The 22,796-nt window shown below is 43.2% G+C and overlaps 1 protein-coding gene across 3 annotated transcripts; it reads right to left on the reverse strand.

The window, feature by feature from the left end:
* Positions 1-48: 48 nt before the first annotated feature.
* Positions 49-19,260, reverse strand: LOC105058151 (probable receptor-like serine/threonine-protein kinase At4g34500). Of its 3 annotated transcripts, none has more exons than XM_010940977.3 (8): positions 18,561-19,260; positions 17,715-17,819; positions 17,498-17,620; positions 16,939-17,109; positions 16,588-16,717; positions 16,303-16,512; positions 2,881-3,002; positions 49-482 (listed from the first exon to the last, which is right to left on the reverse strand). In XM_010940977.3, the coding sequence occupies exons 1-7, from the start codon at positions 19,085-19,087 to the stop codon at positions 2,886-2,888; spliced, it is 1,383 nt and encodes a 460-aa protein (XP_010939279.1). In that variant the 5' UTR covers positions 19,088-19,260; the 3' UTR covers positions 49-482; positions 2,881-2,885. The 3 variants fall into 3 exon arrangements, with proteins under 3 accessions (XP_010939279.1, XP_010939278.1, XP_019710658.1); XM_010940976.3 differs by having other exon boundaries at positions 49-523; XM_019855099.2 differs by having other exon boundaries at positions 49-424; positions 18,561-19,259.
* Between the last annotated feature and the right edge of the window lie 3,536 nt (positions 19,261-22,796).

A 22,796-nucleotide genomic window follows, 5' to 3' on the forward strand; every position in this document is an offset into this window, starting at 1 on the left:
CGGTAACAAAGAGAAACAGTCCACATGATCTGCTTACGAGGACAAAAATGAGGAAAATGACATGATGCAACCATAACTAATAGCTCAAATGAAATTAGCAATAATATGTCGTGAATGCATCAATAAAGAAAGTTTACAAAAATGGAATTTCACTTGAGTCATCCCTAGCCTAGATTTCCCTATAAACAATATCCGTCATCTCAAAGAATGCTGACTGATGTGGATGGTATACAGGAACTGGAATTCAGGTAGTTAGAGCTTTAGAACTGCTGGAGAAGTCGTGGTCGCTTGGAAAGCAAATGATCCTCTCGCAGATGCTATTCTCTTGACTGCTCATGCAAAGAAATGGACTCTTGGATGATCACCGATCACAAGCAGGATTTAACACTACAGTGGCCAGTGAATCAGAACATGATGCTTGGCTCTGCAAATAATTGGAGAGACCTCACATGAGACTGTAATTAAGAACCAGGAATACAATTCTTGATTGCAAAATGACAGAACCATGTTAGATCCCGGAAATCTAAACAAATATTAAAATGCAATTTTACTATTAAACAAATCACAAATAAATAGATAAATTTTAAATAAATAAAAAGATTGCAGGGATAATGACAACCGTATTTTGCAGGAAAAGTCCACCTTTTATTTTCATACTGGCAAAAACCGGCTTTTTTCCCATCCAGAAACATTCCATTTCAGACCTTGGACCAGATGCCTCTGCTTTTAGATTTCTCTAGCTCAATTGATGCACACATATTGGTAATTAATGCACATACAATATATGTTGATGTATACGTAAAAACATTCTAATAGCAGTCTAAGGGGCAGGGTGTAATGGTCTAGAAAGTTTCAAAAGGACCAAGTTATGCAAGTGGATGTTTGCTGCAAAATTCCATATTAGTAAAACAAACTATTTAAATAAGAAAATAAGCCTCCAATGTATGGTACACTCATCAATGGAACTGTGCCTGCAGTTGCTTCAGAAATGTAATTTATGGAAGACAGTATTAAAAAGTATAGACACACATATATCTTCTCAAACTAGTTTATCTACATCTTGAGACAATTCAGTGTATACTTGCAAATGATGTCATCCAAAATGTTAGTCTAGAAATATATAAGTCATAGCAGAAATAGTAACCTGAAAAGTTCTGAATTTGCCATATGATGGTTTGAGTAATTTGAACAATAGTTTTTGCACTCCAGTTTCGATGGAAAAGGCGATTGCAGTTTGTGACTCATTTTTCCAACAAGGAAGGTTAGCAAGGGACATGCAAAACCAGTGATAAGCAATTATGGCTAGGCTCTCCAATGTACATGAATGAGGAGGATGTGTAGAATGGATAAAAGAAACAACCCTTCTTTCATAGTCCTATGAAACCATAAAATCTCAAGGCAATAAATAAAACTAAGAACGTAAAGGTAATATGGCTCAGCAAAGGAGCTGCAAGATGATTTTCAGAGTTTAATCATCATGAAGTAGCTGAGACAAATAGTCAGTATTTTTTTGTCCACTAGTAGAATGACTTCTGACATTTTATGTGAGAACCCATGCGTGTTTAGCCTTACATCCACTATGTAATAGCTAGATCTCAGGTATCTATACAAGATCAAGGAACCTAAATAATATCTTCTACCTAGTTTTTTTCGGTGAGATCCTAGATTGTTACAAATGATATTAGAGTGGACCAGATCTATAGCCCATATAGACTAGAGGACACTGGCAGTACAGATCTATATTGGATTTATGATACTTGAGATTGGATTTGAATGAATTATATTTATAACAGTCCAAGATCTTATCAAAAAAGACCAGCCAAAATATATTATTTGGATTCTTTGATATTAGATATGTACTCGAGATCTATCCATTGCATAGGCGATCTCTGATAGAATCATCCTAATACATAACACTATTACTAAGATCCTTCATCTCAATCATTTAGAACAACAGAAAAGCTGTAAAACCATAAGACAAGGCACCACAACAAAGGGTTGATCAGAGATGGCATTGTGATGGGACAAGAACGAAAGGTAAGGCAACACCATGACAGATGCTTTCTAAAGCATCTTTCTTCCAAGTTCTGTTTATTCACTCCTGGTGCAAGCATATAGCTGCCAACATCTAGTAGAGTCAACTGAAAGCTTAATAAGAAAAGACCATTTGGATCTAGAATGCATGCTATGGGTCTCTTCTTTTGTATCATTCATGAAGTTAAGGAAAATCTTACAACCTAACACGTATATGATTATGGAACTGAATCCTGATCACAGTCAAAAGTTGATCACCTAAAAAATCCCTAAATACATATACCCATCCACATAAACGTGAAGAAGAATAGTAAGCTGCTTACAGAGGCCTCATTGTTCCCACTTTTGCCTGCAAGGCAGGAATATTCTACTATGAAGGACACCTACTAAAAAGAGCTTTATAAATATCTTGCCATATAAAGGAATTTTGGATTTTTAATAATTTTCCCTGTGACAAAGGAAAGGAATTGTAGAAATGCTGATATAATTTCTAGATGCTTATTTCAGTAGAAGATTAGTATATTCAAAGCCAATCAAAAATTACAGTCATAGAATTGAAATATATTAACCATCACACAATCAGATTATATCAAAGTCAAGTTGGTGGTGGATTGTGATACTTCAAATGACAAATGCAACACAAATTTTCCATATATAGTTATCCTGAAATCATAGCATATCAAAAGCAGTGGAACATGCAAGAACAAGAAATCTAACAAATTAAAACATACTACGTTATAAGAACTCTGAGATAGCCCCCCCATGAAAAGGAAAAGAAATAATATCTTTCATAAATGAACAACAATTAACAGGGTACAAAAGTTAGTTCTGTTATTATAAATCTACCTGGCTCATCTCCACATTGACCTTTCTGAATCAGCAGCTATCACCTTCTCAGACAAAAGTGGGATTCGTTTGGTGGGTGCATTGGATGCATCCAGCATTCTTTCTCGTGTCAAACGGTGTTCCTGCAAAGTATAGTTTGATACAAATCAAGAATACAATAAAACTTAAGAAACCAAAAAAATTTATTGTGCCAAAACGTTAGTGTTGGCAACAAGTAACATATTTTTGTGGGAACACAAATGTCACGTTTATGCATTGCATCATATTCCAGAATGTCAATGTTGACAGCATTAAAAATCCACTACATGAACTCAATACTATCCAAATCAAGTCAATAGTCACGAAAATAACTATTGATAAGTGAGATATATCTGATGTATAATCGTGCATCTTGGACACCTCATGCGGGTCGGCCTAAGAGGCACAACTTTAATAACCATCTTCCATTATTGGGGAAAAGGTATACTGTATCGTAGAATTCCACACAGTAGAATAACAATTGTCCTATCACAGTAAAAAATATAAATAGCACAGGTTGTGGAGGTTATCCACTGCCCGACCTGACATCCTCTCCTTAGATTACAACTAAGTGCACACCGATGAGGCAAACCTCAAAGACCAAAGGAAGATGCAAGGAACCACAGTGAAGCCACTATACATCATTGGCTTTCATCCGATCTCCAAATCAGATATTACCGACCTCGAAGTCGGGACCCATCTAACGACAAGGAACAATGCTCAATGGACCACGCAGGTGCTAGTACGCTCAAGGCAAAGCCTCAGTTCTCCCTCGACCTCGGGCCATCATCCTATTTGGCGACGTGGATGATCCTTAGAATCTCCCAGAAACTTGTGACTGCCATCCACGACTAACATGGGCACGACCTGTGACTGCCGCCCACGACTAACAAACCTGATCCGCAAGTACAACTCGCTGTTGACACCCACAACTAACAATCCCAATCCTCAGATTAGTGGACGGATTTCTTATCCCAACGGCCTTTTAAATCATGGCTTAGCAACCTAAGGCATTAGAGGCCAAATGACCTACTAGATTCTGGCGTGACAACTTATCGCATCGCTTCCATATAAAAAGAGATAACAAGGGAACCCTCAGGTAAGCTCCACTCCAAAAAATGCTCGATGTGCTCTCACTCCCTCTCCCTTCTTTATTGTTCTCGAGCTCCAGCTAACTTAAACATTGGAGGGTCTCCTGTCGAAAAATCTCGACGAGAGTGGACTTTTCACTTGCAAATCCCTCTTTGGCATCTCGATCCTCGAATGATGTCCAACTCTGGCAACATCAGCATCGAATCAGTTTTGCAGCAATAGATTGGCGCTAGAGAAAGAATCCACCAGTCTGATCGAAGAGAAAAAATGAGAGCGCACAACTTTTTCGCCTCCCACCAACGATTCTCTCGCTACAGCTAAAGTGGCGTCGTCCGAGAATATGCCATTGCACAACCCCTTGCAATGGCTAATCCTCAACCATTAGAGGCCCTAGCCCAACAGATCCAAATGCTAACCTACACAGTGCAGGAGCTCTAGCAAGTGGTGGAGCGGCCTTGATCTCCGAAATTGCCACCTTGAATGGCTTCTTCTCAGCATAGTCATCGGTTGTGCCCCGAAAGCCCGAAGTTGGCTCCCCGATGTACCCTCTGCTTTGCCCTTGCCTCTGCCCCCCGCCAATCACCTTCTCATTGTCACCTGAGGGAGGAAGACTGATGCCAACAATCCTCCTCCGACAGAGATTCCACGTCGGGCTACCCCCTGCCTCCCGAAAAGTCTCGCCGAGAAAATGATCTCAAGCAGAAGGTCTGGGACATTGAGCACCATCTTGGCAAAGTCCAAAACAAGAGTCATTGGAACAACGATGGTCTCAACTTCAGTTCTCGACCCCCTTCTCCCACGACATCCTGAGATAATCGATTCTGAGTCGGTTCAAGATGCCTCAGGTGGAGTCATACGATGGCTCTTCGGATCCTCTCGATCATCTGAAGGACTATAAAGTCCTTATGATGCTCTGGAGTACCTCGAACACCCTTCTCTGCCTTACCTTCCTGACCACACTCAAGAAGTTAGCGCGGGCGTGATATTTGGGACTCCAGCCAGAGTCCATCCACTCCTTCGAACAACACCCACTTCGACAATAATCAGACCTAACGAAAGAATACCGATAGTCTCATCCAACAAGAAGAGGGCAAGCCGCTGCGCAACTGTGGCATGCTTCAACGACACCACATTTAAGGTATGCAATCTCAATGAGTCAGTGGTGATGTCAATGCTCAAATGAAAACTGCGGAATGAGCACCACATCTTCTCCCTCGACAAAATATTTTCAAGAGACTATGCTGACTTACTCGTGCGAGTCCGAAAATACATACAGACAAAATATGCCCATGCCACATGGAAGCAGGCCACGGGAAAGAAGACCCCTAACAAAAAGCGAGGTCGGGACGAACCTTGCACGAATAGGGAGGATTCTTTCCGATCGATGAAGAGCTCCAGGCTGAGGAGTCCCTCTTAGCTCTTCAACAACTACACTCCCCTGTTTGCCCTCCGAATCCAGATCTCGATGAAAATTGAGAGCTAGGAATATCTTCACCAACCCCAACTGATGAATGCCCCACCGATAAAGAGCAAGGAGAGATACGTCGCTTCCAAAATGACCATGGTCATGATACTGAGAATGCCTCCAACTCAAGAACGAGATTAAAACCCTAATCTGGAGAGGCTATCTTGAGAAGTATGTATGGGGGCAATAGATCTGAGCACTCGAAGAGCTGCTTTAGCATCAGCCTAATGAGGAGAACAACCACTGACCCATTGGCGGTGTCATCAATGTGATCTCTGGATTCGCAGGTGGCCTGAGGGTAGAAAATTTGCCAGGACTGTAGAGAGATAGCATGCGAGAAACTCCATTTCCCCCTCCAATGAAAATATACCACTAATGAGTCCGGCACCTTTTGGTTACATTAATGACAAATATTTTCCTTTAGACCCTGCTATAGGTTTTTTTATTAAAGCAAATATATGAAACATCTTACTGATATCGACTGCAGAGAATGATCGAAAACACATGAGAAGCATACTCGAGACAGTCGAGTCCAACCTTGGTCCTCCGACGATGACAATCGAAGGAAATCCAATGCGAGATATCCAAACCCCAGTCTGGACCTCGACAACTAGGTCGAAAAGCGCCGACCTCATGGAGATATCTCGACTACAGCTAAAACCTCCATAACAGTGATCGGCAAGGCCCTGGCTACAAGGAGATATTTCAACCCAAGTTAGGACCTTTACGATGAGACCTCGTCGAAATCTTCCTGAACATCCTCCCAAGGATCGAATTAAGACGACAATGGCGATTTGGCAATAATTGTCACGGATCGGCTTGACATCGACTTCGGACAAAATCTCATTAGGATCTTCCCGAACATCCCCCCATGAATCTGGTTAAGACAATGATGGCAACTTCACAATAATTGCCATGGATCAACTTGACATCGACTTCGAATGAGACCTCGTCGGGATCTTTCCAAACATCCCCTAGGGATCGGATTAAGACGATGATGGCGACTTGGCAATAATTGCCATTAGTGAACTTGGCATCGACTTTGGACGAAACCTCACCAGGATCTCTCTAAATACCCCTAGGGATCAGGTTAAGATGACAACGATAACTTGGCAAAAATGCCGCCATCGAATGACTTTAGATCGACTATCGATAACACGACTCCAGACCAAACTCCGAACATCAAGACCTTGGACCGCAATCTGGATCGACCATTGCCTCATGGGCAGTTAACCAAAGCTACGACTAAGTCGATTAGGCAAGCAACCGACGTTGAGTCATTCAACACAAACATCTAAAGATAAATAAGGAAACCCATTCCATTAGAGAAAAGTCCATTACAAGAAGTTCGTTGTCAATAAAAAGGAGAAAGGCAAAAAACACATATAAGGCTAGTTGAGGTCTTCGGGCACAGGCTCGACGATCTCCTCAGCAAGACCCCCTACAGCATCCTCAACGACAGGGCTGAGAGTCGGGTCCCCAATCGGGGCAGGCTCATCCTCGGGCGAGGCAGGCTCGTATTTGGCCTAAACAGGCTCATCTTTATCTGATGAGAATGCCTTGCCCTCATCGTCGCTATCTTCTGGATGAAGACTCAAGTCCAACTTAGGAACCATTCGACCCAAGCATGTCTTACAGGCTTCAAAGCTGTACACGTAAGCCACCGAGGAGCTCTCGACGACCTGATTCTCGAACTCTACCAAAGTCTTGAACTCCTCGATGCCTTTAAGTTTGGCCTTGACGACAGCCTTTGCCTTCTCCTCAGTTTTGGCCTTGATGAGCCCCACCCTATCCTCAGCAACCTTGACTGTTGCTTCCCAAGTGCCATAGCCTCCTCAAGTTCGGCCATCTTCTGACAAAGCACCCCAATGACACCGCGCTTGATGGCTATTAGGCCCTCTAGGGCCCTAACTTTCTCTTGAGCTATCTGAAGCTCGGACCTAGCTTGAGAGGCCTCTTCTTCGATTGCCCCCTTCGCATCTTTGATGGCTTGCCTTGCCTCCTTGGCAGCCTATCTCGCTTCCTCCGCAGCCTTTATGCAGGCCTCGGACACCCTGAGCCTTTTTTCCAGGGAGAGCCTCATCTGGTTGAAGCCGATCAGGCCCTTGTTGAGGACGATGATATCATGTGCGAGCTGTATGGAAAAAGCAGGGTTAGCAACTACAAACAGAAGATGAAGACAAGTGCGAGCAACAAAGGACTCACCCCAAGGAGACCTGCATAGGAAGCACCGATGACCTTGTCCAAAGGATGGGCCTTCCTCTCCGACCCGTCGGCCGGCAACAGAGTCACCTTCACCAACTCGAGGTGGTAGTTCCGAAGTGCGGAGTTGTCACTCTGCACCCTCTTTGCTACAGTAACAAACCCCCTTCGCTCCTGAACAAGAAGGGGTTCACCTTAAACCTCACTAGCCTGCTCGATGCTGGAGGAGACAGCGGCTGTGGAATGCAGCAGGGCAAGGATGGGCTTCTTTGACGAAGACTCCCCATCCAAAAAGTCCATTTTCCTCTTCAGGGTCGACTTGATGGATGAAGGGGTCGACCTCATCGGTGCAAAACCGAAGAAAAATTAGTCAATTGAAGTTCTAACAATAGTTAAGGAAATTCTTCGAATCAAAAAGGACATCGATCGTAACCCAAAACAATGCCGAGCTAATACCGATGTTGTAGAGATTCTGCTCGGACAACGGCTCCTTTAGCTCAGGCATTTCAACATCAAGCAGACTCCGATAATTTTTTCTCATCCTCGAGAAGGACAAACTTGTCCTTGTTGGGGACAAGCAGGGATCATCCCAGATCAAGCTGAACCCCCAGGGCCGATCCGAGGATATGAAGAAGAAATAGCTCTTTCAGTCGTGCACTGAGGAAGCCTAGTAATTTATTTGCACCCCAATCAAGAAAAAAAATACCACCACCTCCTCTCATGAGGATGCTTCTTTAGAGTGAATAACGCTCTGAAGAGGGAACACCCCGGGGTAATGCTAAGATAGTTATAAAGAATGATGAAGATGACGATCATCTAAGTAGAGGTCGGAGTGGTCTGGATCAGGAGGACCTTATAAAAATCAATGACATTACTAATGAAAGGATGGAAGGAAAGCTGAAGACCAATCCGGAGGGATTCCTCATACAGCGTGACTTAGCCCTTCGGGGCATCGATCATGCAACCATCCTGGCTCGGAACTTCAAGCTAAAAGGTCAAGGAGATGGAGAATTGAGAATAAAACCTTCTTAGATCATCCTCAATAAGACCGACTCCTTATTGCTTGGGTCCCAGAAATCCTCAAGCCCGTGCATAGGGCTACCTGTACATCGGGGTCTGAGGGATCGACATGTGGCTGAAGGGTCAGCCTCGGCAGTGGTCCGAGAGGTGCTCTCTAATCGAATCCGAGGCGACGACTAAGAACTCTAGTCACCTCGAAGGCTTTCGCTCCTGACCTCCGTCAGAAGATATGGAGGGGAAGAAGCTATTGATGCAAAGAAACCGAAGGAACGAGAAAAGAGAAGGGGAAACCAAATCAAAGGAAAGGGAAAGAACCTGAGCAAAGACTGATGGAAAAGCAAGAGAAACGAAATGAAAGAGGAGAACCAACCGAAGACCGCAGTTTGGAGATCATCGACATCGAGAGGGACGGCAGCGACGAGGATCCTCCTTCTGTTGACTATAACGGGAAGCAGTTGGCACAGGAAGAAGAAATGTGGCAGAAGTACAACAGGAGTAAAATAGAAGGAAAATGATAGAAAATGTCTATTTATACTACTCCCTAACAGCCAAGATTCAAGCCTCGCACCATCGGATTCCGACGTGTGGCACGCATCGGAGCCACTGAATCATGCGACTCTTCATCGCACCTCCTCCAGATTAAGCTGTGTAGGCTAATCTGCAGGATGCGATGTAGGACCTACCAACGTACAACATGTGGCAATCCCCAATGGGCCAAAAGATGATTTTCAAATCTCCCTTTTTTTAGGTCATTATGGCGTGACGCCTCGAGTCGGCTCTCTCTCATAAATGCAGTCGAAGCGGCACATTCATTGCATCTCGATATTTTCTTCACCGAATACTACCAACTAAATACCTAAGAGAAAAGGTCGGATCGACGATCGAAGACCGGTCTGATGGTCGGCTACTCCATTCGAGCAACAAAACCACTTTGGACTTGGGAGTGGGGGGCAAGTGCTGTAGAGGTTATCCACCATCCGACCCGACATTCTCTTCTCGGATTACAACTGAGCACTCACCGATGAGGCAGCCTCAAATATCGAAGGAAGATCTAAAGAACCATGGCGAAGCTACCATGTCATCGGCTTTCGCCAATCTCCAGATCGGATATTTATCGACCTCGAGGTTGGGACCCATGCGATGATAGGGAACAGTGCTCAACAGACTACACTCAAGGCAAAGCCTCAATTCTCCTCCGACCTCGGGCCGTCAACCTATTCGGCCACGTGGATGATCTCTAGAATCTACCAAAAACTTGTAAAATGTGGGCACAACCTATGACTGCCGCCCACGACTAACAAATATGATATGTAGGCATGACTCGCTATTGACACCCACGACTAACAACCCTGATCCTCGGATTAGTGGGCGGATTTTTCACCCCAACGGTCTATCAGATAATGACCTAGCAATCTAAGGGGTTAAGGATCGGATGATCTATCAGATTTCAATGTGACAACTTATTGCACCATCTCTATTATGCAATTTTCTCAGATCATGGAAACTCGAGAACATCAGCAAACCACACACGAAAGAGGTGGCACAAGAATTTTGCTTGAGAAGAAAAAGCCTCCCTTCTTTCAACCTTTAGAGGTGGCCGCTAGGGTTTGCTCCCCTCCAATGATGGCGTGCAACCAGAGAGAAAAGAGAAACGAGGATTTCGAGAGAAAAAGATTCGATTCATTCCACAATGTTACAGATTACATATATATATAGCCTATATAATGGGTCAAAATCCAAATCTGAAAAACTTTCTGGACTAACCTAAATGCACTCACCCAAATTCATGTACACCCATGGTCTGATCATGCACTCATCCCTTGAGTTAGTCTCCTTAAGACCCATCAAATCAGGTCTTAAAATCCTAGGATCAAAATCCGATCCCAGATCCAAACAGAAATCCCGTACATCTATTTTCGCGACTCGAGTCGACTCGATCAGAGCTTGAGTCGACTCGACCATACTTGAGTCGGCTTGATCGAACCTCGAGTCGGCTCGACTGTCGTGCCACCAGTGTGCCACAAAATGCTCCTTTCTGTTTGGATTTTGAGCCGACTCTCTCAGGAGTCCGAACCAGCTCGACCTGATCTGAGTTGACTCCTCTTGGTACCGAGTTGACTCCTCTGCTGGCAAAAGAGCTTTGCTTGGTTTCTTGTTCCATCTTGCATCCCAGATATCCATCAAGCTCCTCGAAGTCCTCGTCACTAAACCTCAAACCTGTGAAAACTATGCACCACCTCCATCTTAGGACCACTCCTGCCCTAGCCTATGATCGCACCCGTCATAGTGAACTGAGAGCCTATCGAACCGACTCCATCTGTTGTCACCTCCAAGACTATTAGGGTACCACAAAATCCCTACAATTTTCACCTTGGTTCTCCCAAAGCCTTGACGAGCACCACTCTTCATCGAGTTTTGATCTTCTGCACGATCTGGCCAATGAGTGAAGCCAACTGTGCAAACCTCCTCGCCACCGCAGTATATCTCAATTCTGGAGCTGTCCGAAAGACTGCCATTGCCTCTCTTATGGCTGAAGCTCTCGTCCTGCATCTGGACACCTCTTCTGTAGGTCCTATCATCAACGACTATGCACACCACTGATCCAGTAGCTATTCCCACTGCTGCCTCCGCAACTCCACCTATCATGCCACCAGCTACTCCACCTACGACTCCCAATCACCGTAGCTCCAGCGACTCTTCTCATCACTGCTTTAGTGATTTTAGTCACCATTGGCAAAATGGCTCTGACCACCACTACTGCAACATGCTCTGCCGCAGCATCAAAAAATTCTGGAGTGACCGCAACTCCACTCTCCTGCCTCCAACCCACCTATGGTCCGTGCTGGTGGAAGTCTGGGTTCTCTCCGCATCCTATCACCATCATAGCATCTATCCCCGATGCATATGCCTTTAGACCCTCTCCTGGTGCCCGCTCACCACTGCCCGAGTGTCTAGGAGACTCCACCTCCCTCTGTACCTCCTCACTTAGAGCCCATGCCATGGTCATGGTCTTCATCATCATCGATGAAGGAATCTCTCCGATGCTCCTCCACGTGAATGCACTTGTGCTCAATACTCCCTCTCTCTGATCCGGCGACCCCACAATAAACAGCTCTGATAAACATACCATCAACTGTCCAATCTGTATTGACTGGACCTCCGACTGATCCTCCATGGCTGAAGCAATCACCTCGACTTCTTTGGACACAACAGATCTCTCCATCTGGTACAGACAACTCAACCTCCTCCCTCTCATCACAATCCTATTATCTTTGGAGACATTCAGCACTCCTAAATCGTTTCTAAAAATAAAGCTCTTTTCCTCCAAGTATCCAAGTGATACTACGCTCCTCCTGAGATCTGAGAAATGATGCACACCCATCAAGGTCCGCACCCTCCCGACATACATCCTCAACTTGATGGAACCCACTCCTGCTACACCACAAGAGCTCCTATCTCCTAATATCACTCGCTGCCCCTCACCCACCTGTGTATAAAAAGTGAACCACATCTGGTGAGGTGTACAGTGATAAGAGCTAGCAAAGTTCAGTACCCATCCATCTGCCTCCTCCCTGTATCCAGTCGATAACATTAGGAGATCATCTGATATATCGCTCTCAGCCACTGCACTGGATGACTCCGATCTGAAACCTTCTTCCTTTCCTTTCTTCCTCTGAAGACAATCTCTCTTCATGTGCCCTAGCTGCTGGCACATATAACACCTTATCTCCTTGATACTCCTTGGAAAATTCTGCCTCCCCACTGCCTTATATCTATCCTTCACCCTCCAAGACCTTTCACCGACCATCATGGCATCCTGGGGAAGCTCCGTACTACCTCTCACCATCCGCTCCCTCTGCTCGTTCGTTCGAAGGATCGACACTATCTCCTCATAGACTAGTGTCCCTTCCCGTACAATAGAGTTGTCACCAGCAGATCAAAACTCTCAAATAGCAAGCACAGCAATATCAAGGACTTGTCCTCCTCCTCCATAACCACACCCAAATTGAGTAGATCCGTACTCAACTGGTCGAACCGCTAAATATGTCCCAACACATCTCCACTTTCTTTCATTCTAAGGCTGTAGAGTTGTTTCTTCAGCATAAGCTTGTTGCACATGTTCCTTCCCATGTACAGGGAGTGCAACCTCGACTACAAACCTTTGAATGTCTTCTCTTCCAACACGCCATATAGCATCGAGACTGCCAAACACCACCTGATCAGCAAATAGGCCCTCTTCTCCAAAGAACTCCAAGCCCGATCTGTCATCCCTCTGACTTTTTCTCCAAAGTCAGATCCAATTCCTGCTGAACCAACAGATCTTCTACCTTTATCTTCCACATCGAGAAATTTTTCTTTTCATCAAACTTTTCAAAATCAATTTTCAGCCTGCTGCTCATGATGTCTCAACACCATAACCACAAACAATGCAAATCTGATTGAAAAAAAATATGTGACAGGAAACTTCAGATCCTGACGTCTCCTTCCTTCTCCACGCTCCACCTGACTCTAATACCAATTGTTGTGTAATTTTTTCAGATCATGGAAACTCGAGAACACTAACAAACCACACACGAAAGAGGTAGCACTAGGGTTTTACTTGAGAAGGGAACGCCTCCCTTCTTTCAACTTTTGGAGGTGGCGGCTAGGGTTTGCTCTCCTCCTATGATGGCGTGCAACCAGAGAGAAAAGAAAACAAAAATTTTGGGAGAAAAAGATTTGATTCATTCCATAATGTTACAGATTATATATATATAGCCTATACAATGGGTCAAAACCCAAATCTGAAAAACTATCTGGCCTAATCCAAATGCACTCACCCAAATCTATGCACACCCATGGTCTGATCATGCACTCACCCCTTAAGTTAGTCCCCTTAAGACCCAGCAAATCAGAACTTAAGATCCTAAGATCAAAATCCGATCCTAGACCCAAACAGAAATCTCGCACATCTGTTTCCACGACTCGAGTTGACTTGATCAGAGCTCAAGTTGATTCGACCACACTCGGGTCGGCTCGATCGAACCCCGAGTCGGTTCAACTACCGTGCCACCAGCATGCCACGAAATGCTGCTCTCTGTTTGGATTTCGAGCCGGCTCTCTCAAGGATCCGAGCCGGCTCGACCTGATCCGAGTTGACTCCTGATGCTGAGTCGACTCTGTCGGTAAAAGCCCTTTGCTTAGTTCCTTGCTCCACCTTGCGTCTTAGATATCCAGAGCCCTAATCAAGCTCCTCGAAGTCCTCATCGCAGAACCTCGAACCCATGAAAACTATGCACCGCCTCCACCCTAAGACCACTCCTGTCCTAGCCTATGACCGCATCCGTCATAGTGAACCTAGAATCTATCGAACCAACTCCATCTGTGGTCACCTCCAAGGCTATGGGAGCACCACAAAATCCCTACAGTCTCCATATAAAAAGAGGTAATAAGGAGACCCTCAGATAAGCTCAACTCTAGATAATGCCAATGTGCTCTCACTCTCCCTCCCTTTCACATTCTTTTCTTTACTGTTCTCGAGTTCCAGCTGACTTAAGCATCGAAGAGTCTCCTGCCAAAAAAACCCTAACAAGAGCGGACTTCTCTTGTAGGTTTTCTCTTTAGCATCTAGGTCCCTGAATGGTGTCCAACCCCGACCATATCAACATCGAACCAATCTTGCAGCAACAGCACATAACTTCAATTGCTTGTTTATTAATTTCAATAAACTATTCAAGTGCTTAAATTTTAGATCTATTGCAGCAATCATTCTCTATGGATTTGCCAGCATTGCACTTTGCTTCCATCTGCCATGATTCAATTCACTGGCTCTGATATCAGAACATACAAATTAAAATAACTAAAAACAGACCTAGATGATTTAGATCCTTAGTTCTTTGGAGGGAAGAGCGACATCTTAGAACAAAGGATATTACAGAAATGATTGCCTAGCCAATCTATTAAATTTGTAAATATATTTACAGCTTCAGAAAATAACTATCATGTAACAACTATCCATCATCAGTATTCTAATTTCCATCATTATAAAATTATACATCCAAGATGAAATCCAGATCTAAGATTTCATAAAAATAGGCTGGCCAACAAATGTTTAACCATAGGATATAACTTGCTCTAAAGTGATCTCTTGCAAGATAAGTCTCTGAATAAAAGTATTGAGAGCTTTTGTAATGTGTGGCTAGTCAAATTGAAGACAATAGTGTATGGTGTTTCCCATGTATGTGATGGTAGATGTCATATATGACAGATCTACTCAGAACAAATAGAAAAGAACAATATTTCACCCATAAATTTCAACTGATTGCACCAGGTTTTAAGGTTCCTTGTGTAAAATCCTTCGATCACAAATGGTTATCCATGGCTTCATTGTTTATCCAAGTCATTCAAATCCTTTCTCAGAACTTTTATGCAAGTATCTGAGATGTGGTTCCTTCCCACTAAATAGATCATCAAACACATAGGGGACACTTCTAACTGTGCAGATTACCCTGTTATCATTAGATGATCGAATACTCCCAATGAACTTTTCACCATCAATTTGTCCTTTGTATGGCAACTTGCAATTTTTTTTGTTAATCCATTTAAATTTATTTTTTCTGCTTTATATATATTGCCCAATTTGGCAAGCTTATTAATCAAATTTGTACGCACATGGTGCTCTTATCACTAAGCAATGTGGGAAAGTTGTTCAACTCAACCAACATTTCATTTTCTTGGGAAAAATAAATGGTCTGTTAATGAAATTCAAACAAAAAGGGAGCCAATTGAAACCTTCGTATTTCATAAAATGATGGTAAGCAAATGAAATCCTGAGGGAAGGAGACAGAAGCATAGGAAGAGAAATGTGCCAAAGAAAAAAATAATAATAAAACAATGATCTCTAAAGGTCATTCTCTAACAAAAAGGAAAGCCTCACTCCAAAAGAAGAAAATGGGAAAAGAAAACTCAACCCTTAATCTTCCTCAAATTACCATCAAAAATCTAATTTCTCTATCTGAAACCTGCTTAAATTCTCTCTGCAGAGCCGATGAAAAAGCATGTGGTAGGATGGTGTACTATTTCTTACTAACTAAAAAGCTTTCAATTCTCATGTTGAGATATGGGGATTCCACATTCAAGCAAGTTGGGCTAAAATCACCACCACAGAGGCATGTGAAAAGACAATGATGAAGCAGTTAACTATCTCAATCTAAGCTGTGTCCATATTTTTGACAGATCAAATGTATACTCCCTTTAACTATACCACCTTTTTCAATATTACCTCATTCACATCACCTCTATATTTGTATCTTAACTTTGCTTCTTTCTTGATGACATAAGAGTCTAGTTCATATTCTATATCAGCAACACTCGAATTGCAGAAAATTATAGTTTCAACCTCTTCTTAATAGTTTGTATCAGATCCTCTATGAGGACAGGATCATGCTCCATCAAATAAACATTGAACAGTTTCATCCTGTTTAAACACTTTACAGGGTTCAGCTTACCAATGGCTTTTAAGTGCCTTAACAGTTCATGGATTAAAGAACAAAAAAACCATAAGACTTCCCTGGAACTTGTGCACTAAAAACGTGTGCAGTTCTAGTTAAATGAACCAAAGAAAGGATTTAGAGATACAAGCATACCATGCGAAAAGGAAACTCATCTCCTTCAAGCATATGTACAATTTGCCCCATATTTGGTCGTTTTTGAGCATCTAAATCTACACATCGAAGGCAAACCAGCAATACCCTCTTCAAAGCTCTTGGTGAAGGCTGAACTTCCATCAATGGATCTACTACCTCCTCTCCACGTCTACTTCCTACCATTCCTTTAAACCAGTCCACCAAGTTTACCTGCAAACAGATCCCATCACTTCCTTGAGACTAGGAATATCACAATCACATGTAAAGAGATCTATGTAAACTCACCTCTCCGGGTGGTCTGCTATAGTCTACCGGACATCTTCCTGAAATTATTTCCATCAGTAGAACCCCAAAACTGTACACATCGCTACTCTCATTAAGCATGCCTGTGCATGCATATTCAGGAGCCACATACCTGTGCAGGCATTCATTTAAAAAAAAAAAAAAAATGACATATATGAGACGTCTAGAAGAAGGGTAATATGTCCTTTGATTAAGGAGTGCATTTAGTTCATCTTCTCATTATTGATGAATTTTCATCATACAAATATCATTGATAGATTATACTATAGAACAGAACAAGCCTACCAGTATTGATTGACAGACATGTGAAAGTGTGAAAGAGATAAAACATACCCAAATGTTCCCATTACACGTGTTGTTACGAAGCTAGAGCCAGAGCCCAAGAGTTTAGCTAATCCAAAATCTGATACTTTAGCATTCCAGTGCTTATCCAGAAGAATGTTGCTGGACTTTATATCTCGATGCACAACTTTGGGCTCTAATCCTTCATGCAAATATGCTATTCTGAAACCAGAGCACCATTTCACGATGATAAGCCAGTGCCACAAGTTCGGCAAAACATCAGAGGAAGAACATTAAAACAGAGTAAAGATGGATAACAGAAATGCATGATTTTTTAGCACTATGAAAGAGAAAGAAATACATTGACGAGTTTTTCATCACGTTAAGCAATTCTAATCACTTCAAGCATTAAGTATCAATTTAGCATTACTGGCATTTCTTGAATGTTGGACGTTTAAAATTGTAATCAAAATGCATGACAATGTGTAATAATAAGTGTGAGAAAAAAAAAATGTTTTGGTAAACTTACTGAAACTCTCACTTCTGTTACAGAGAGTCATGAAGTGTGTAAGACATAATAATAACATGGAGATTAGTGAGAGAAACTAACCCTTTCGCTGTTCCAATGGCTATTTTAATTCTGATATCCCATGTCAGCGGACTGACAGGGCCAACATCTCCATGCAACCACCGCTCCAGATTCCCATTATCTATGTATTCATATACAAGCATCCTGAATTGGAAAGAGCAAATATTTAGACAATGATTATTTGACATGCTGACTGCATTTCCAGCAAAAATAAATTCACGTAATAAATCCAGGCTACCTTTTAGCACCTTCTGCGCAGTACCCAACAAGGCCCACAAGGTTCTTATGCCGTACTTTTCCAATGGCTTCAACCTCCACCTTGAACTCCTTCTCTGCCTGACCCCTAGAGAAGCCGTATGAAAATAAGAACCCACAAAAGTTTACATTAAGGAAACTAAAGAGACACCCATATTTCTTTGTTGCATCTTACTTCCTTCCGGTAGGAAAAAAAAGGAGGCCATATGGTTTACAGAAACAAGAAGATTTCCTCTGATGGTACAACCTGTTTCTTTGTCATCCATTTCCTTGCTTTAGGATACAATAATTGATCCTTTCCTCCAATTTCAACTAAGATGGAGCAACTGTGTGAAGCCAAGTTATAGGTTTAACAAATTGCAACTTTAATGGTTTGTAACATGACTGGATAATCTACCAGTGCCTTCTCGAACTTATACCAACAAGGATCAAAAGTGCTACTGATGTTCTTGTTTTGCAATTAAACACAGTAAAATTACCTTTTCTCAGAGAAGGTTTATCTCCACACAGTTTTTTTTTTTTTTTTTGCAGTAAAAAGGTTATCTCCGGGAGCACTGCTGTGATTTTTATGATCTCCAACATATAAAAATCCAGGTCTAAAAGACCAAAACCTGAATCAGAGGCAGACCTGAACTTTAGAGATTTCAGCTATTCTTGACTTAATTCATGTTATTTTACTTTATTGTCAACATTATTTCGATAACTACGACTATAGCTTATAGAGGAATCAAAGAAGCAGAGCACCTCCATTTTGGTAAGCAGACAGTGCCGGCGCAGCCATTTTTTTCTCGTTTTAGTATAGAATAGAGCAGAATGGAACCGTACTCACTTGTTATTTAGGAGATTTTTGACAGCGACGATGGAGAGGTCGGGCAAGACGCCTTTGTAGACGACACCGTAACCCCCCTCGCCGATCACATTCCCGGCGCTGAACGCCCCTGTCGCCGCCTCCAGCTCCACCAGCGAGTACCACCGCCCCCACCCGATGTTCCCCATCCTCTCCGCCGCCTCCGACGACGACGCCCCCGACGACGACCCTAGCAACCTCTCCCCTTTATTAACCCCCACCAACCCCTTCTTCTTCTCCTCCACCTCCACCTCCACCTCTACCTCCACCTCCCCCACACCGCCCTCCGCCACCCGATCGACAGAGATTTCCTTGGTCGACGAGGGGATGATGACAGACGTATGCTTCACTCGCGACGCCGCCGCCCGCCGACGGAAGAAGAGAAAGGCGAAAATGGCGCCAACGAGGAGCAGGGCGGTGGCGATCGCGACGAGGATGTAGACAGGAAGGTCAAGCACGGCCGTCTTCTCCGCGAAGAAGCCGCCCGACGTGAGGTTTCCGGCGCCCATTTCCAGCGAAAACCCAGAGAGCGAGAGAGAGAGAGGTGTCTCTCTTTTGGAAGGTAGTGGGTAAGAGAGAGAGAGATTATACGAGAGAGAGAGAGAGAGAGAGAGAGAGTGCGAGCGAGCGAGCTGCAAGGAAGGCCCTGAGGCTTCAGTGCCGGGAAAGCGACGGTGTTACTGTTTGGAAATCTTTGGGGCCAAGCGTGATAAAAAGTTTATTTTATTGTTTTTTTTTTCTTTTTTTGTTTTGTAAATAAAGGAGTTAGACTGGTTGGAGGAGGTGGAGAGAAGGAATGCAAATGGGTCTTATTCTGGACAAAATTACAAAACCGTGCTCCATGGACAACGGCAACCGTTGAACGCATTTCTAAAGAGAAAGGCTCGACTTTTTACCGGCTGTCGACTTGGGAAATTATCCAAATGGCCTCGAGCCGGAAGAATGTCGGTACCTCAGGCTGAGTTATGGTCACCTCCGGTTAGGAAGATTATGACGCGTAAACGAACCTCGGCTGTAGCTCTGCATGCACTTCTCAAAATGAAACTGTTCTTGATAGGTTCTGATTTGAAAGAGTTGAGGTAGGTTGATGGTACCTAGAACTTTGTTATTGATGGATGTTCGAATTTATTAGATAATCATAGTGACTATTAATGTATTGTCAGTATTAGTATTACATGGTTGCCTCTACAGTTATCGCATGTTCTTAGATATTATGAAAGAATATCAGAAAAATAGTAGTTAATAATTAAGTATCAGTACCATGTTGTAGCAATATATTATATATTTTTTATGCTGTCATGGCAAAACAAAAGTTAAATACCATATGTCTATGGGAGACTAATCAATATGGATAACATACTATTATGTGGTATAATTAGTACAAATTGGCAAATATTCATACTTAAATTGTTGGTAGTGGTGTTAAAAATAAATCTTTCTAATTGGAATGTCGATCCATCCAAACACTATGTGATGTCACAAGTTTTTCATCTACAGTATATGAAAACTCAATTGCTTTTGACTCAAACAATCGAACAAGCAATTTTATGAACATCCTATATTGAACTTAAAATTCACCTGCAGCTCGGCCTAGCTTATTCAAGCTCTGGTGCAGGAGCTGCGTTCTCATCATGTAGTCCAGTATTTCTTCTAGCATACTTCCTATGTGAGCATTTGAGTAAATTTATTCGAAGGTGCTTTATTGGATACCAGGGGTACCTTTGTAAATTCGAATTACTTAGGCGGATGGAGTCACTTTTTTGTTTTGGTTCGAGTCTACAAACGTGGGGAAGCAGTGCAGCAACACCTTTAAAAATCGTATTTATGGTTTATTTCAGGAATTACGTGACCCCCTGGCCTCTTGACGACTACCGTACAGTTCCGTTATCAAAGAACCAGATCGTTGAGCGCGTCACAACGAGACACGTCAGAATCAAAGTGGGTCCCATCAAAATACAGCACCAGCCCGATTGAACGTGGCAGCGAGAGAGTGAAAAAGCCAGCATGGGGAAGTTCGAGCACGAGTAGCTCATCTATTGGCGTAATTATCAGCGAGCCAAGTGAAGCGCGCCGGGTGAACGTTAGGGGGTTGGGGCCCACTGGATTCAAATTTGGCAACCGCAACAGCAGGTTCGGTGCTAAACGGGGAGGAGACGCTATCTTAGAAGCAAGCCATGGGGCCCATTCTTGGCTTCTTCTGAGAACGGGGTAGGAATGCAAGGCTTATCTATTTGATAACCGTAGCCTGTAGGAAGTGAAACACTGATGCAACTAGATATCTGCCTAGAATGCGAGGCCAAATGCTAATCTGTTGAATCAAATGTTTAAAGGTCTAGAGCCATGTAGCTACACTCTCCTCTCAGAAGTATCCTTCTTGACAAGTGCTAAGGCTCGAACAAATAATGCACAAAACTATCTGGACGAGGGTCCATTGCCTGTCGCCTCTTGGTGTTTGCACCCCAAATGGTGGCATTCCCATTCAAAAAAGGACCGTCCCGTGCTTATGTTTTGTCTAGAAGGTGAATAGAGGAGGTAGAATTTAGTACTGAAAAGGCAAGACCATGCAGGGTTTAAACCACCTTAGGTTGTTATCCTCAAGCCAATTTTTGAATTGACGACCAGTTTATCCATTAATTTTTGGATTTTTGCACATCACATCCCAGGTTTTATCAAAATTACACATAATACCAGCCATTATCCCTATTTACAAATTACATCGAATAATATTAACTTAATTTGCATGTGCTTTCTTACCTTGTCGTTTCACTGATTAACCATAAATCTTGATTAAATTAACCAGAGGTGGGTTACTCTTAACCAGGGTCCAATTCATTCATTTTCTATCGTCATCGACTTGGTTCATGTAATCCTAACCATCGAATTTCTATCACCATCATCGTTAGCTCCTTCCATGTTTCTTCTCTCTTTCTCTCTCCATATTTATATCTCTCTTCTACCATGCATGCTTCTCATGCCCAACTGATGAGCGACAACTAACTACGATCTCGATGGTGCTTGACCTCAATGGCAGAGGCGACTTCGAGCTCCATCATTAGAAGAGGGTGGTCACCAAGCTGTGCAGCATCCTCACCTCTTCCTCCTCCATCACTGTCAGCAATCTTCTTTCCCTGCCTGTCTACTGTCCTCGGCACCCTCGACATCAACGAGATCAGGACCAGGAACGAGCTAATCAAGCAAGCCATTGTGCCTGCCTCTAACCCCACTCCTTATTAGAGCCTCTTCTGATGGATTCTCGCTATCTTCTCCTATGGCCTATGCTCTTACTTCCACTTTGTTAGTTACTTCTTCCAATCCATCCAACAATTGCATTGTTAAAGGTGATGGTGATAATAATGGTGGCATGACTTGTACCCATCCCATCCATCATCACGTCTCGCTAGCTAGTTGCCACGTATGCTAACACCATTACCTGCATTAGTCCCAGGCTCACGTTTTATGCCCCCAAGTTGAAGAGCATATGGTCCTTGTGAAGGAGAGAGAAGGGGAAGTAGAGGTGATGAGGATATCTTCGCAACCCTATAGAGATCCTAGACGAATAGGCGGCAGTGGCCACAGGAGACGAAGTAGACGATATGCACTAAGTCCCGACCACATCGAGGATAATGACATAAAAGAAGGATTCCCTTTCCTTCACATGAATCCACCATTGAATCGTTCAATTGTGGCTTCCAGATCTGTGCAGATAATGGATGTGGGAGTTTAGAGTGCTTCAAGAGCTGCATGGAATGTGATACAGGTGGTTCGTTGTCATGACTGACTGAGAGAGCAGGGATGAGGATATGTGAAGGAGGAAGGGGTGATCAAGGCCATGGGAATGGGACGAAAGATGGTGAGATTCAGGTTGGATGAGGGAAAAGAGTTTGGGGTATATCTTTTGAGTGTAGCTACATGGTGTGGTGCACCATGCGCGCTATCCACCACATGATGAACAGTCGCGAATAAGTGGTGGGTTGTGTAATGCACGCCGCATGTAACCATCCATCATGCAATGGATGGTATGCACGATGTATCATACAGTGATGCACCCACACTCATGAATGATTCACCTTCTTTCACGACAACAACCATTGGATCACGAAACAACTGCTTCAAGATTTGTGCAAGGATGCGCGTGGCTCTCAAAGCACTGCAATATTTGCCTCCCATTGCATTTTCCAATGGCTGGTGTCACGAGAGAAGGTGAACCATTTTTTGGGC

The sequence above is a fragment of the Elaeis guineensis genome, chromosome 15, assembly GCF_000442705.2.
Source record: "Elaeis guineensis isolate ETL-2024a chromosome 15, EG11, whole genome shotgun sequence".
Lineage (NCBI taxonomy): Eukaryota > Viridiplantae > Streptophyta > Magnoliopsida > Arecales > Arecaceae > Elaeis > Elaeis guineensis.